The 17,116-nt window shown below is 40.6% G+C and overlaps 2 protein-coding genes across 2 annotated transcripts in view; both read left to right on the top strand.

Annotated features, from left to right (window-relative positions):
• The window catches only part of LOC308595004 (formin-1-like), a 179,669-nt gene that overhangs the window by 123,497 nt on the left and 39,056 nt on the right, over positions 1–17,116 (top strand). The gene's annotated exons all lie outside the window — the stretch shown is intronic.
• Positions 1–17,116, top strand: part of LOC308594625 (formin-like) — a 112,767-nt gene that overhangs the window by 73,642 nt on the left and 22,009 nt on the right. The window contains exon 13 of the mRNA XM_081207960.1: positions 11,020–11,112. Within this exon, the coding sequence (XP_081064086.1) occupies positions 11,020–11,112 (93 nt within the window). The remainder of the gene's footprint in view (positions 1–11,019; positions 11,113–17,116) is intronic.

Raw genomic sequence — 17,116 nt, 5'->3', positions numbered from 1 at the left:
GCTAAAGCTTTCGTGTCTTGACCTCTTGAGCTTGTGAAGAGTTTTTCTGAGAAGATGGCTGTACTGCACTTAGTTGTGCTGCAGGTTTTGGTGTCTTCGGGTGTCTTCCCGTGTAAGAGTTGGGGTGTCTAGGCGACGTTTCGACGAGGTCTCACTCGTCATCTTCAGGCTGGTGCTTTCGGCTTCTTGTTACTAGAACAGAGCAGGATCTCAGTGTTTGAGTTCCTATAAATACTGTTGAGGGGGTGTGGTGTATAGCCTCCAACGTTCTGGGCAGAGAGGAAGTTCCCAGGTTAGTGTGCCTTTTCTTCTTTTGTTCATTAATTACTTGAGGGATATCTTGAGTGATTTCTTGAGAGATATTCTGAGTACCACTTAGGAGGGTCATTAGGTGTGGATTAGTTGCTAAAGCTTTCGTGTCTTGACCTCTTGAGCTTGTGAAGAGTTTTTCTGAGAAGAGTTTTTCTGAGCTTGTGAAGAGTTTTTCTGCACAACTAAGTGCAGTACAGCCATCTTCTCAGAAAAACTCTTCACAAGCTCAAGAGGTCAAGACACGAAAGCTTTAGCAACTAATCCACACCTAATGACCCTCCTAAGTGGTACTCAGAATATCTCTCAAGAAATCACTCAAGATATCCCTCAAGTAATTAATGAACAAAAGAAGAAAAGGCACACTAACCTGGGAACTTCCTCTCTGCCCAGAACGTTGGAGGCTATACACCACACCCCCTCAACAGTATTTATAGGAACTCAAACACTGAGATCCTGCTCTGTTCTAGTAACAAGAAGCCGAAAGCACCAGCCTGAAGATGACGAGTGAGACCTCGTCGAAACGTCGCCTAGACACCCCAACTCTTACACGGGAAGACACCCGAAGACACCAAAACCTGCATGTATATATATATATATATATATATCAACCCCACCCCAGTAAAAGGCACGCTGAAAATTAGGGTCCAAAGACTTGGGGTACATAAGAATGTTTTTGCCTGGCTCCTAAAAGCAAATAATGATACCACCAAGCATGCGTGCCTGGGGAGAGCAGTCCATAAACAGGGATCCACCACTGAAAAAAGAAAGAAGTGTTTGGATTTGATATCCTGCTTTATCACTACCCGAAGGAGTCTCAAAGCGGCTAACATTCTCCTTTCCCTTCCTCCCCCACAACAAACACTCTGTGAGGTGAGTGGGGCTGAGAGACTTCAGAGAAGTGTGACTAGCCCAAGGTCACCCAGCAGCTGTATGTGGAGGAGTGGGGAAACAAACCTGGTTCACCAGATTACGAGTCTACCACTCTTAACCACACTGGCTTCATGACACCTGGAGGACACCACATAAGCTATCCCTGGAATAGGCAGATCTGAGCTACATGGAGCATTGGTCTGATTTACGCAGCTTCCTATATTCCTAGGACTCCTATCAGCCCCAGCCAACATGATCAATGATCGGGGTGGTGGTAGTTGTAGTCCAAAAACACCTGGAGGGCACCAGGTTGGAGAAGCCAGCTTTGGAACAAGAATGTTATTTCTCAGTGTAAGACATAAAATACATTGGGGATGGGGAGAGCAATTAGGAGAAATGGAATTGGCCCAAGAGGATGATGAAAACTTTATATCCAGTAATACACACAGTTCCAAAGCCAGTATATCGGAAAGGATTTTTTCTAGTTAACAGTCAACGTAATATTAAACTATGAATGACTCAAGTGAAGAGCTCTTTACTGGTATTTCAGTTTATAATTGTTACATTCTCCATTTCCCCCTTTTCAAATGTTTGGCTGCAACATTTCCAAAATCTAAACAATAGCTTTAAAGCAAATACAGTGTCCAGAGTCTTAGATGTGTTGCTATGGTGTGAAAAATATTTAACTTTGCTAGCAGTTTTTGTTTTGTTTGCTTTTAGCTTGATTTATTTTTGGGATGCTTCTTAATATAATAGTTTAAGGTGGTTTGTAAAACTCGAGATGTCAAATACTGCTTTGCTTTGCCAAGCTCTTTAAGCCAAAAAAACTTTAACTTGAACATAAGTTCTGCTGGATCAAACCAAAGGTTTATCTGCTATCTTCTTTCCAACAACTTTCGAGAAACCCACAATTTGTGTGCCTAAGTTAATTTTAAAAGTGCCAGATATGTATGGTTTAACCAGTATTGGAAAAACAGAATATTTCATATATAAGCTAATAGTCTTTTAATCATGCCTAAACCGTAGACTTTGAAAGATCAATTTTCATCTCTCTTTTCAAACGATGTTAAAACTTTAGCCCATACTACGTCAAAGTTCATGTTCATATCTGCTACACCAGTACCAGTATTCTGCTGATGCTGAACCAGTTCTGACCTCCAAACAGGCTGAGATTCATTTATTTAGCATGCAAGCCTAAAGCGCCAGTCCTAGGTCATTTTGTCCTACAAAATGGTTTTCAAAGCACCAAGTATTTGACCAGTTCACATAGACACAGGGGTGCAGTTTTTATAGGCGGTGATGATCAATTCAGGTGCAGTTTTGTCTTCTGTAAATCTGCATTAGCTTTATTGGACATTTCTGTGTGGAAGGATTCTATGAGACTGGCTGCATTCAGATGCCTCATCAAACCAAGACTGTAAAAGCCCAAGCATGATTTGTTTTTGTTTTTTAAATCTAAATCTATGTTGCTCTACTTTGCACAAGGTACCTTTGCCTTCTTTTCTTTTCTTTTCTTTTCTTTGCAATTCTCTCCTCCACCTCTCACACCATATTCCAGAACTTTCCTGAAGGTTTCCGAACCCTCAGTAGAGGCATTGGGGGGGGGGGGCAACAGGAGTCTTTGGTAGAGAGACGGTGCAAAAGTCCTGTTGTGAGAACAGACTTCTACATTCATACCTTGAATCCCAAACATCTTGCAAGTCAAACGTTTTGGCTCCCGAATGCCACAATCCTGGAAGTGAGTGTTCCGGTTTGCGAATGTTATTTGGAACCTGAACATCCAGCATGGGTTCCAAGGGTTCTGATTGACTGCAGGAACTTCCTGCAGCCAATTGGAAGCCGTGCCTTGATTTCCAAACGTTTTGGAAGTCGAACAGACTTCCAGAACGGATTCCATTCGACTGTAATGGCAGTAATCACATAAAAAACTGGTTGCTATAAACATATTTGGTACTTAGGAATTAATTGTGGATGAAGTAGAAGCAAAAGATATGTAGTCAGTTTCTGAGCTCAATTCTGTTGTTTCATAACTCTCGGTGTGTATGTGTTACTTTCAGTTTAAAATAATTGTATTTTTTTAAAGTCACTTTTACAAAAATAATTGTTATAAAAACCAAAAATATACAAGCTATGTGTGTTAAAATCATATAAAATAATACAAACCTAGCAGCTAATAACAAATAATACCAATCTTTTCAGTATTATTTCCTTAGAAAAATAATTTATGCCCTGAGTTTAACGTCCCAATTATAAAGCTTCTGTCCAGGAGGCACATGGTTTCAAATGGACTATGAAATAAGCATGTCTTTAACAATCCTGTGATGGTATTAACTGTCAGGCTCTGAGCAGACATTAGGAGATACACAAACAGTAGTGGCTGTTAGAAACTTTCACTGGTGTGTAATTCATGAAGGATAGTATCAGTGACAGGTTTACAGGGGTCCATGCTGTTAAATACTTGGGTTCACTGTCAGGATGATTCCCATAAGCGCTACTGGTAGGTCCTAGTATTTGTTCTGCAATTCACTCTTATCAACACTGAACTATTTCTAGTTTTACATTTACTTTTAAAATGACACTTAGAAATACCAACTCCCTCCTGATTGACACTGCAGTACCCCTTACATGAAGGTTTGTTTATATGTAATGATTCTTTGGACAGATTTACAAGTGTCTGTGGAGTTTTAAAAGACAATTTGCCCAACAGGCATTAAGCGAGAGACACTCAGCTTTGTAAATATTTTAGTTTGTTTGGGGATTTTTCCCCTCAGGTTGAGCCAAATAGCCCATTAAATCTGTAGAGAGTGGCAAACTGCTAATCAGCAGCTCAAGCTATGTTTGAACATTTTGCTAATGATTTCTAAGCTTTGCCGTGGGAACCACAATATACATCTAACAGTACGCAAGTTGAGGAATTTTAAGGAATGCCTCTCATTACATTCCATACACATTTTGCAGTATAGATAATTTTAATACTCGTTTTAAGGTTGATGCAGCCGACACACGGCAGGCATCCAGAAAATCTATTTAAAAATGTACTGTGGCAAACGATTACATAAAGCTGCTTGCACATGATGCTAACTAGTTGTATTTGATACTAAATTGGAATGGGCTCTCTCTTAAGAAACCCCATCACTCTTATATGTTGATCTGCAAAGCTGCTGTTCTGACTGCTAAACATTTGGTAATGCCAAATGTATGAGAATCAGTCGGTCCTGTCTAAAGGCCTTTCAGGTTCCATGTAGCTCTGCCAAAAAAATTTGATAGAATCCTAGCTCCAGATTGTGTCAGTCCAAGGGAACACCTCTTCCTACTGTAACTAATCCTGTGTTCTGTGCTAAGGCAGCTGCAGCTGTTGGTACAAGGTCTTCAGGCAAAGTTCTTAATGGGCAAACTGTGCTGGAGCACAGGACAGAGAAGAAAGGGTGCACATTAGAGAAGGAAGGGGAGAGAGTTCGCCCCATATGCTAAGGCCTGCTAAAGGGCTCTATTCTTGTAATACACTATTTGAATATTGCAGTCCACTACAAAGGGAATTCAGTTTGATTCACTAGCAGTTTTCATGCCCACCTCAAGGTTCTTTGGGCCATGGTTTGTTGAGTGAACTTTGAAGCACCCCTATTTGACAGCTAGGCGTATTTTCTTTATTATATACACAGGCCAGTATTCAGGAAGGATATCCTTCATGAACCAGAGAGCCACACTAGTGTAGCAACCAACCTCATGAAACAGTGTCCCATTTACACTGCTGTCTCTTTCTTTAACTCTCCAGGCCTCTTGGCTGCTACTCTTTGCTACAGCATCATCCAGCTAAAGTCATTTGAATCTCTCCAGAGAAAAAGTGTTGCATTTTCAAGTTGGATTCTTAATCCTCAGATCTGCCCTTAGCCATCATTCCTTAGCCATCATTCCAGTGTGGCACAGGATGAGGAACGACTGTTTACTACAGTACGTTTCATTATCAAGGGAGAAGACTGGAAAGGAGCATGAAGAGTCATTAGCAGAAACAGTTCATTCCAGACCTCTCTAAGAGTCCATTGAGGAAGTCATTTCATGCCTGTATTCAGGGTGTTTTTTTTAAGAATCCAGTCTCCTTTAGAACCTTCCTTATCTTCAGTTTAAACAAAACAGCCACCCCACTTCTCAATAAAACTGACTAGGATAAATATAAGTATGCACCTTTACATTGAACATGCATGCTTCTTTCCCTTCGTGAATGACAACATTATTCCTTTAGCTGCTGTGATTTGACCAACACCCGCAGCAAGGGAGGTAAGACATCTCTGCCCGACGTCCTCATTTTAAAGCATTTTGGTATGAGGAAGAGAGCTTTGCACCAGGACCTACATTGCTGAAATAAAAAAAAGAAATGATATATTTCGCATTAATGCTTTGTCAGGGGCAGGTGCTAGGAGCAGGTCAGTAATAACTCATACGGCATCAGTGAAGTTAAGTCTTTATTCAAAGAAATGAACAGCTCAGGAGGGCCAGGCCTAGTGAACACAGCAACTCCTTACAGTGAGATAGTTGTGAAGACCGAAGGTCCCTGCCTTCACACAATTGTCTAAGCCTCCTCTCCCCTAGGTCCTTCCCAAGCAGTCTGAGACCCCATTGACGCATCTGTCTCTGCTCTGACCTCTTCATACCTTGTCTGGTCCTAGAAGACCTACAGGGAGGGGTCTTGGTCGCAGCAGGAGGAGACCCCCTGGCTTCTTGAGCAGCCTGCCAATCTCGGCCTTTGGGGCCCACTCCTCTCCAGCCTCCACTTCTGCCTCTGATTCTGGACTGCTCTCTGCCACAGCCTCTTCCTGCTTATAAAACCCTGTTACCTCTTCAGTTTCCGCACAACCTCCCAGTTCCTCTTCTCCCTCTGACCACTTATCATCATCCAGCCAACAATCCCCAGCTCTGAGCCTTCTTCCCTTGGGAGTTCTCCCCAGCTAGTCCTCCCACCACCACTCCTCTCCAGCCAGCCAGTCCATGACATGCTTCTACCCTGAACCAATATATTCTAAAATAAACTACATTTATTTTATAAGGTTACCTTTCAAGTAAGCATGTTTAGTATTGCAGCTTTCTTTTAATTTCCAGTATGAGATCTAGTTTTGATTTCCATTCAAGTAACAAATAAAATTATCTTCCTTGAAATAACAGTAGGGATCTAGCAGTGAAGGGAAGGGTCAAGTTACTTGTCTGGGGAGATACTGCCTACCTTTCCATCTTGAACTGGGCTGCATGCTTTGGACATTTTCTCCATCACTGATGGGTTCTGCTGCTCCCAGGCTGTAAAGAAAAGAACTTGCTCAAGGACAAAGGATTCCCTTGCCTGATCTTATGCCATGTTGCTACTTAGCAAGTCTCCATGAAATTAAGACTGTCAGTTCTTTAAATGTTCCATATTGATATACATATGTTCGCTTCCATTAATATTTTCAACCATCGAATAAAAATATGCAGTGCATTCTGTAGTGAATCCCACATAAAAATGTAGAAAAGTATCATTAGATACTTTTGAAGTCATTGGCAATTATTTCTGAGTACAGTGGTACCTCTGGTTACGAACTTAATTCGTTCCAGAGGTCCGTTCTTAACCTGAAACTGTTCTTAACCTGAGGTACCACTTTAGCTAATTGGGCCTCCCGCTGCCACCGCACTACCGCCATGCGATTTCTGTTCTCATCCTGAGGTAAAGTTCTTAACCTGAAGTACTACTTCCGGGTTAATGGAGTCTGTAACCCAAAGTGTTTGTAACCCAAAGTGTTTTGTAACCTGAGGTACCACTGTAAATATGAATGGAATCAGGTTCTTTGCAAAAGTCATGCAAGCTTTAAAACCCACATCAATGAATTTCATGGTCAAATTTGATATATGAACATTTAATTTGCCGATCGGAAGGTCGGCAGTTCGAATCCACAGGACAGGGTGAGCTCCTGTTTCTCTGTCCAAGCTTCTGCCAACCTAGCAGTTTGAAAGCATACAAGTGCAATTAGATAAATAGGTACCGCTGCAGCGGGAAGGTAAACAGCTTTTCTGTGCACTCTGGTTTCCGTCACGGTGTCCCGTTGCACCAGAAGCGGTTCAGTCATGCTGGCCACATGACCTGGAAAGCTGTCTGTGGACAAACACCAGCTCCCTCGGTCTGAAAGCGAGATGAGCGCCACAACCCCATAGTCGCCTTTTACTGGAATTAACCATCCAGGGATCCTTTACCTTTACCTTAGTTGTCTTTAGTTTACTTGGACACTTTGATTTGTAGGTTGCTGCATTAGTTTTTCAATTTTTAAGTTCTGGGGTCAGACTGAAAGGTGAGAAGGTTTTCTCTCTTCAAATATATTCTTCAGGAAGCTGCATTCTTTTTTTCCTCCCATTTTATCACGCTCTGTTGTAAGCATTGGTGGCTGCCAAGTCAACAGTTAAGAAAATAGCACTGTGAAGTGTTTTGGGACAAGCACAGGCCCTACTGTTTATATTCTTCTTTAATTGTTTATTTTTAAATGACTTATATTCCATTTTTAAGGATACCAAATTTACACTTGGAATGCCTTTTCTGCAACACTAAGTGGCAGAAAGATCAATTTTACATAATACTGAAGGGGGGCATTTTGTAGGGCAAGTGTTGTGTTTTTCCAAAAATAGCTATTTTAGTCTTCGTTGGTTGGAAGGTTTCTGCTAAATGTTCCTGGTGGTCCACATGTATTGTGTGCTTTGATTGGAGTTCTTCTGCACCAGCTTGTAAAAACACAGTGGTATGTCATGGATTTGTTTGAAACTTTATGTTTGTTAAGATCCTTGTGATCCTCTTTCTTCTCCCAAAACTACTTCTCTGCCTAACTCCCATAAATAGGTGGCCTTGTGTCCTGCTTTACAGGGGACATCTTGTTGTCATCTATTTGAAGGGCTGTTTGGTCCAAGTCTGGTCTAATGATAAAGAACCATAAGGCAAAGTAGGAATCTTGACATTGCCCATCAGCAGTTATCACCTAAATCAGCAGCTTGAGCAGATACACAATTCACAGTCTTCTCAAGGGTCCTGTGTACTATAATTCTATTTAAATTAAATAATTATTCTGATGTATCACCTCCTGGCAAATAGAAGGAGAAGAAATGGAGGCAGTGAGAGATTTTACTTTCTTGGGCTCCATGATCACTGCAGATGGTGACAGCAGCCACGAAATTAAGAGACGCCTGCTTCTTGGGAGGAAAGCAATGACCAACCTAGACAGCATCTTTAAAAGTAGAGACATCACCTTGCCAACAAAGGTCCATATAGTAAAAGCTATGGTTTTCCCAGTAGTGATGTATGGAAGTGAGAGCTGGACCATAAAGAAGGCTGATCGCCGAAGAATTGATGCTTTTGAATTATGGTGCTGGAGGAGACTCTTGAGAGTCCCATGGACTGCAAGAAGATCAGACCTATCCATTCTGAAGGAAATCAGCCCTGAGTGCTCACTGGAAGGACAGATCGTGAAGCTGAGGCTCCAATACTTTGGCCACCTCATGAGAAGAGAAGACTCCCTGGAAAAGACCCTGATGTTGGGAAAGATGGAGGGCACAAGGAGAAGGGGACGACAGAGGACGAGATGGTTGGATAGTGTCTTCGAATCTACAAACATGAGTCTGATCAAACTGCGGGAGGCAGTGGAAGACAGAAGTGCCTGGTGTGCTCTGGTCCATGGGGTCACGAAGAGTCGGACACGACTAAACGACTAAACAACAACAACAAATTTATATCTCTGATATAAAAATAAAAGTTAGCATATGTAGATATTGTGCAATTGTGTGCCCTCTTTTGTTTTCTGAACCTTTCCCACTGATGTAGTTCTTCCCCACACCCCCAGCAGTGCGTAAGCAGGCCACCCTATCTTCATGCATGCCTCTGTCACTTCATACATAGTTCATAGATAGGATGTCCACTTATGTTTCATCAGAAAAGAGGAAACATATGTCCTGTCTTCAGCTGTGGCAACTGCAGTGCTTCTGAGATAAGGCCAATACTTTCCCTACGTGCCAAGCTGCCATGGTGGCACAGGGAATAGGTTTGGCACAAAGAGTAAGGGTCCTCTGCCCCATTGCTTGTTGCCAATTTGAGAAAACACAGGATATCACTTAATATTTCCATATCTTTCCCTTCAGTGCATGCACCTGACACTCTACATGAAGTTGAAATTTGCTAGAGTAGAAGAAATCCTTTTTGGGTTGATGCGACCCAAAGCAATAAAAGCAAGTCCACCTCAAATTCTTACTAAATAATTGCACTGCTTTCCCCATTATATAATAACTTACAGCCACTATGCAGAGTACATGGAATAGCATTTAAAAAAAAAAAAAGCTGTCAAGAAAATATGACTTGAACCTCCCATGAGTGGGTGTTATTAGATCTCCTGGTTTACAAAACTCCACCTAATCCCCTCCATTTTCAAAAGTAGCTGCACAGATTGTAACTGTGCCATTCCCTTAGGTAATTATAGGTAGTAATGAGTATGGGGAGTTGTTAACTGAAAATCACATAACTCTGAAAAATATATTAAGTTACACATATTTAAAGCTCTTATCCAGGCATTTATCACTCCCTTTCAGTTCTTTTCTCACATTACTACCTATATAACCAGTGATAAGTGCCTATCTGCCATTTATCTAGGTACTCTTTCCATTTATTAGAACTAAGTAAAATAAATATTAACCGGATTATCACTGACTCACAAGAAACTAGTAACTTCTATGCATGTCTTCGATGTCTTTTAAGCATATACTTCTGCAAGAGAATTTACAATGTTGTATGGAGGTATTCTCATTACATACAAATAAGCATTGATACATCATCACCTCATTTACAAATCATTTATATCGCTATTGGCTATAACATTTTCCTTCTTATATAATTGTTTTTCTTTAAATCCCCACACCATATCTCCCTTAATTGCCACTCTTCACATATAATTTCACTGAAGTTAAGATAATGCAATTATTACAAAGTGCAAATCAATTAATCTGCTGTTTTCTCTTCAGATGTGTGTATTAGACTAGGAACATATAGAACATATAGAAATGATATCAGTGTAAGTCAACTGGCCTCATTTCCAAAAATATGACTATGGGACCAAGATGTGAAACTGTAAATTACATAAGGAAGGGACCTTGCTTACTTCTCTGTTTGTAAATCATCTGGGAGGGGGGAAGCACTCTGCTCCTTAGATGTTTACTCAGAAGTAAGCACCACTGAGTTCATTGGGGCTAAGTGAGTGAGTGTAGGATTGCAGCCAGGATCTCAGTAATCACAGAAGCAATATAATCATAACTCCCAAATGTTTCAAAATGCCTTCTTAGTATAAAGCTTGAGCCATCTGGGTTGTTTTACTAAACTATCCGTTGAATCATGTAGACACCTCTAAAATAAGGCACATTGTTGAGTTTTTTAGTGTCTTTTGGTGCTGTACTTTAATATAGGTGATGAGGGCTAATTTGGGGGTGGTTAATACACAACGAATCCTGTTTCATGACATGGGAGCAAACTGTGATTTTGAAGCTAACCATAATCTAAGATATTCCCTGTTGGGAATGGCATTTTTAAAAATCAGATATTTTAATGACTAAGAATGCAGCCAATGTGGATCAGCAGAATCACTATCTTTAAAACCATTTTTTCTTAAAGAATTCAAATAATACTTCTACTGTTTTGATAGGAGACAGTTCTTGCATTCATGCTCTTGTTTGTTTCTACAATAAAAGGCACGGTATGAAACAGCCATTGGGGTTTTTTGAATGTTTGAGAATACTTGAATGTTATTTTAGTTGGTTAAAAAGTTTTATTAAAAGGTAACACTGAACTTGTCGTTGCAGTTTGTGAAAAACAGATGAAAGTGGTTTTCAGAGACTCACCAGAAGAACATCTCCAGCCCTTTAAGGATAAAATGGAAGCTTTTTTCCTGGAAGGTATGTGCTTTCCAAAAAACGTTTGTTTATATGTGTTCTCGTACTTTATACAGCCACATGAGGGTTCTCTTCTTAATAATGGCTCAGACTGCACCGAATGCTGGTGCCCATCTCTTCATACAGATGGGGAAGGGAGACCTTTTCAGATGGTACTGTAACAATTTTCCACATGGTCTCTTAGCTTCCATAATTTTACTTTACATTCAAAGGACAAAGACACTACATAACTCAGAAAAGGCTTTGCCAACATGGTACCCTCCAGATGATTTAAACTACAGTTCTCATTAGTCTCAGCCATGATCTCATAGTGTGGAACAATAAAATAAGAGCTCTGCATATAAAACCAAAAGCTTAGGAGCAACAGGTTAGGCCACATACCACTCACAGTCTTTCTACACCTTGCTGCGGCTCATTGTGCTCTGTGATCTGCTGTCTGGGGTAGCCTCCTCATTCTGCCTAATGTTGGGCTGACTCTGAAAGCTGAAACTGTGTGGGCATGTGTTAGGGCTTTGTCAGTCATGGAGCCAAATTGATGAAGCAGACTACCCAGCAAGATTCTTCTGTGCCAATCTCTACTAACATTTTAATCTCTTATATTTTGTGTAAGATTAATTCATTGACTGGTTTTGCTTCTAACCATTGCTTCAGAATGGATTACAATCTGTAAAAAAAATATTAAAACAAGAAACAGCGAAACAAAGCCGACAAGATGATAACAAAACACGCTTCATGGAGCAGATTAAAATCAAAATTACACAGTGTTTAAGAAGCCATGGAAAATAAAATGGTTTTTACCTGGTGCTAAAATACATGAGAAGGTGGCAGGTGAATCTCAGTGGAAGAGAATGTTGTAGAGAAAAAGTGCCACAGCTAAAAAGTCCTATTGGTTGCCACTCAGCTTACTGCAGGTGATGGGGGTACATGAAGAAATGTCTTCAATACAGATCTTAGCACATGGGCAGAAACACGTGGGAGAAAATGATCCCTCAGAGACTAAGTTGTAAAGGACTGTAAAGGTAAGCACAGGACTTTGAATAGTGCTCAAAAACAGACCACTGTTTCAGACTTGCAGGATATGTTCCCTTGTGCCAGTCCTACTGGGGACAGACCCAAGGGTGGGAAGAAGGCCGCTCCTCCTGGGTCCTTCACAGGGAGTGGCTTTCCTCCCAGCATCATTAACATTTTGCCCCTACACCTCTTAAATTCAGTGCCTGAAATATAATACGGCAACCTAACTCTCTTGCATTGCTTGCGGCCCATTTTGAGAAGCTTCCATGGGCTTTGGTGTACAAAATGGTGTCTATTCTGACAAAGTTATCAGCTCAGTAAGCCAGCAGTTGTTCTCCAGCTCAGAGTTAAATCCAAGAAGGAAAAGAATCTGGGAGCTATAAAAACTCACCTCTCATTTCAGGTGGGCCTCTGTGAGCCCCTGAAGTTCATTTCAAAACCTTCTTCATAAGAACTCTGCTAGTGTCCCTAGCCAGTGCTGTTTTGTGCCACATAATGTGGCAGAAAATTCCATACATTTATTTTGTGGAGTATTTTCCCATAGCTAGCCTAAATCTACTGCCTATCAATTTCTATTCTTGAGCAGACAACAAGTCCTCTCTGTCAACTTTCTCCACAGCGTTTCGACTGCTGTTTTTGCTCCCTTTTCAGGTCTGTGATAACTTCTTCTTTTTTTTAAGACATGGCAACCAGCACTGTACACAGTATCCCAAAGGCACCATAGGCACCATAGATTTGTTGAAGAGGTTTACAAAACTGGCAGCTTTAGTGTTAATATGTTTCCTAGTAACCCTAGTATGAATTTTGCATTTTGGCACTGCTGCTGCACATAAAGGATTTTAAATCGGTTACCCCAGGAGCTCTTTCCTGGTTAGTCACTGCCGGTTAAGACCCCCATCAGTTTCCCTGTGATTCTTCTGCCCCAGTGTGTATTACCTTACACTTTAGTCACCTTGTACCTCATTTATCATTTGATGCCCCTTCTTCCATAAAAAAGTAAAATTTGTTTCTATTTAAGTCAATAGCATTAATGCATGCTCCTTCTCTCTGGACTGCACTTTTGAGTATCACAAACTACAATTAGGAACACAGATCTCCTATTGTCACAGCAGTTCTACGAGACTCTTGTAAGGGAAAGCAGAGCTAATTGTAACTTGTGGTGCCTATTCAAGGAAATTGATATTCCCAAGCGGGCAGTATCTCCAAAAAAAGTCTTCAGCAATTTACTGCCAAATGCCTGAGAAATCACATGCATGGTGGCATGTTTGATGATGTGAGTGGCTAGTCTTACAATTTCATTTTTCTTCCACAAGCATGGCTGTGAAAGAGACCTGAAACTTTAGCTTTATAATCTTCCCAAATTCAAAACAAAGTATATTGCACTCTGTATTGAGTAAGATCTACTCCCGTGTAAATGTGCAGTGGGTTACAACCCTAGACTATAAACATCTCATCATAGGTTCCTGCCCCTCACTAATGATACGTTTCTAGAAAATGTAATACATATATTAAGCTTCCCCCATAAACTTAGCAGGGTTCCTGCAAGGGAAGGCCTCCACAGTAGGACTGTTTCAGTCACAGGTATGTCTGTTCTGGTGGTCTTTTCATCTCATTTAATTAGCAGTTTATATTTATGGCTCCAGCAGTAAGTGAGCTTGAGAAAGCGCTGTGTATATGTGCACATTAACACCAGCAGTCTCGCACACTTTGATATATATTGCCTTCTACTAAACTCTGAGCCAGCCTTCTGTTCAAATTAAGCAACCCTAAATAATCAAAAAAAGCATATGGGAAAAACCGACCTCCAGTTGTTAATAATTTCCCAGCCTTTTTCTACAGATAAACTTGTCTCCCCACAATGTATTCTATGATATGCGAGGTTTGCTTAAAAGGGACTGTCATGCTGAAATTATTCAGGAGCCTAGGGGCAAAATGGATGTTATACCACTTTAGAGGAAATAGCAGGTTTGGGGGCCCTAGGAATGGGGTAGGAATAAATAGAGTGTGCCCCCACTCTCTAGTCCTGATCTGGATTGGGGCCCTTGCACCCGATCTTTACAACCATTCATGCAATTGTTAATTGCATGGATGTTGTCGTGTTTGTCGCCCCAGGAAGCGTGAGAGAATCATGGTTCTCTTGATTTTGACAGTGATGAAGTTGGAAAATGATGAACCCCCTCAAATTATTCACTTATGCAATAGAATCTTGCTTCCGCGTATTACTATCCTGTGCCTAGAAATGTGTTCATTGATGGACCACACTACATTAATCTTAAAATTGTTTCTCAGAATTTCAGCTCAGCTCAGCGGTTTGCTGAGAATAGCATAGTGTTGATTATTGCTAGACTTAAAACAAGTATTCAAAGTTTTCAGCTCTGCACCTCCAGTTCCTGAAGCAAAAGTAGCAAATGTACCTTCCAGATGCTGTGGGACTCCAGCTCCCATTTGCCCCAGTCAACCAGACCAGTGGTTAGGGATTATGGGAATTGTAGTCCAGCAGGATCTGCAGAGCACCATCTTGGTCACGCCTCCCTTAAAGGCTGTGTGTTCCCTTCCACTAGTGCAGGAGTTTACAGCTTTACTGATTGTTGTTCAAGTGTCTGTCTTCCTGCGAGCAGGATACCTTCTCTGTAGTAATAAGGCTAAATAACTTACCTAGTAAAAGCTTGTGCAGACCACTATTCCCAGTACTTTAGCTATTGTTAAGGGATTGGAAGTGTTTCATTTGCACAGGCTGTGCATGAGGCAGAAAATCTTGCTATTTTGTTGGATCTGCTGGTGTGCAGGTATTTTTTTTAAGAGCAAAAGTACGTTTTTAAAAAAATCATCTCTATAAAGGTCGAGAAATGATAATTACTGGAAAAATCAACTATTACTTTTGACAACCTGAGTAAGGAAAAGAATTCTTAACTCTCCCCTGCCCCAGCCCTAAATGAAGTATCCCATAATAGTCTAATGATACGTTTCTTTAAGCATTCCCTGCTACTTACTCACCTATTCTTTGTACGTTTGGTCTGCTGTTGCATACATAACATTCACACATAATCTCCATGTAGGAATGCAAAATGGCTTTATATTCTTTGTTACAGAAGAGGCAGAACATGTTAGCATATGTGAGGCCAGCTGCTCTTACTCATAAAGGACTGATCTGGGAAGAAACTCCTGGATGGTTGATAGCCAAAGCATGATATGCCACATTACTATTTTTAATTAGTGGATATTTTTAATTAGTGGTAAAAACATAATGGAATAGTAATTTAAAATAATCAGAAATATGCTTCACAATTCATCAGTTTTTCCGTCTATGGCATATGTTTTTAGTGAAACAGTGTTTGAATAACCATAATTTCCATGTTTTTCAAATTCCATTTGTTGCTAAACATTTATTGTGATCCTGATTTTCATTGCCTCATGCTCAGGCATGTTTCCCCTTTCTTTCCATGGCCATGAATTGCAACAGCTGCAGGCGACTGGAAAAATGTTAGTAGTGCCAGGGATAGGATATGACTGTCTGCTCTCAACAGCAAAACTGAATCTTACAAGGAGATAATACTGAGATTCTCTTTTCAACAGGAATGTTTATTTGCCCATGTAATTGTTGTGTGCAGTTGTAGAAAGAGGCTCAGTGTACACAAATTCGGATCTGAAATGGATCTCGCCTTGTGAAGTAGCAAACGCTACTCTTAATTGAAATTTTGCAATCTAATGAAAAGAAAGCTGTCCTAACACCATTACAGTTACTTCTTCACAGTTGTGTTGTACATAAAGGGATCAAATTAGTACAAGTTAACTCATTTAAACCACCTGGTTTGGCAGTTGCTGTCCTTTTCAGCCAGGAAGTAACTATTCTTTTGATAACGGAAGTTATCTCAGACCACATCAGAATTATTCATGTCCATAGACACAGTTGTATAGCATTCAAGCCATAATGGATTAACTTCTTTATAACCCTTATTCACTGATGTGGTTATTCATTTTAAATGCAGCAGTCTTATACAAACTCATTTTCAGGTTTTCCATGTTTAAAATTCTGAAGTACTGCCTAAGAGTATTGTTTAGTGGGAAGCAATGACTATTTCACACTGGTCTAACAATTGCCCTGTGTCCTAATATCCCTCAATGACTCCTATACATGATTTTTGAATATGTGGCGATCTGGCTTCTTTCAGCCCAAGCACCATTTGGTCTGCTACGTCACCATCATATGTTGGTGAGCACATTTGTTAGTCCACATTAGGAAGGCTGGTTTGTGAACAGGGATCAGGTGACTGGATATAAATCCTTCATGAATATTCAGCCTACATGCTTCATGAAGATACAGAAAAGGTAAATGAGATCCCAAGGCCTTAGTCAGCAACTAGCTTTCACAGGAGAACTGCTTTGAGAATAGAGTCGGGGGTGTGGAGAGCCAAGGCTGGCCCTATCTCTTCAAGGTCACTAAATTGCCAAATCCTATTTCTATAGACATTTGTCCCTCAACATCCCTGTTTTGTCTCTAGGATGACAATTTCATTAGACAAGTAGTACCCTCGGTGGCCTGGTTTGGCCTAGAGTCTTCCATTGACTTTCCTAGATGTGGAAATCATGTAGACTTCTTATGATCCACTTCAACATGCCTTGTTAATGGTATGCTCTGACTTGGGAACATGAGGATGTGCCCTGAATCACCCCAATTTGCCTTGTTATTCAGGGAATATACAGATCCAGTGTGCACACATAGTAAATATTACTTGATTTTACTACCTAATGAATTCCGTACAAGTTAAACATGGACATACTGTCAGTACCTTATTTGCATCTGGTTATAATATTGGCCAAAGTGTGAAATAAGTGTGAGAAACAAGTGTAAAGAGGCTTACATAAATCATTTAACTCTTTGGGCAGGTAGTTTCAATCTAGTTATGATGTTTCAGACATGGCTATATTCTGAACTAAAAAACAGCAACCCTGTTCAGCGCAGTTTTGACCACTGGTCTAACCAAGCCCTTTCTCTAGC

The sequence above is a fragment of the Podarcis bocagei genome (genome assembly GCF_964188305.1).
Source record: "Podarcis bocagei genome assembly, chromosome: 1".
In the NCBI taxonomy this organism is placed as follows: Eukaryota; Metazoa; Chordata; class Lepidosauria; order Squamata; family Lacertidae; genus Podarcis; species Podarcis bocagei.
The sequence above is the reverse complement of the archived record's forward strand: the minus strand, read 5'-3'. Positions and strand labels throughout refer to the sequence as shown.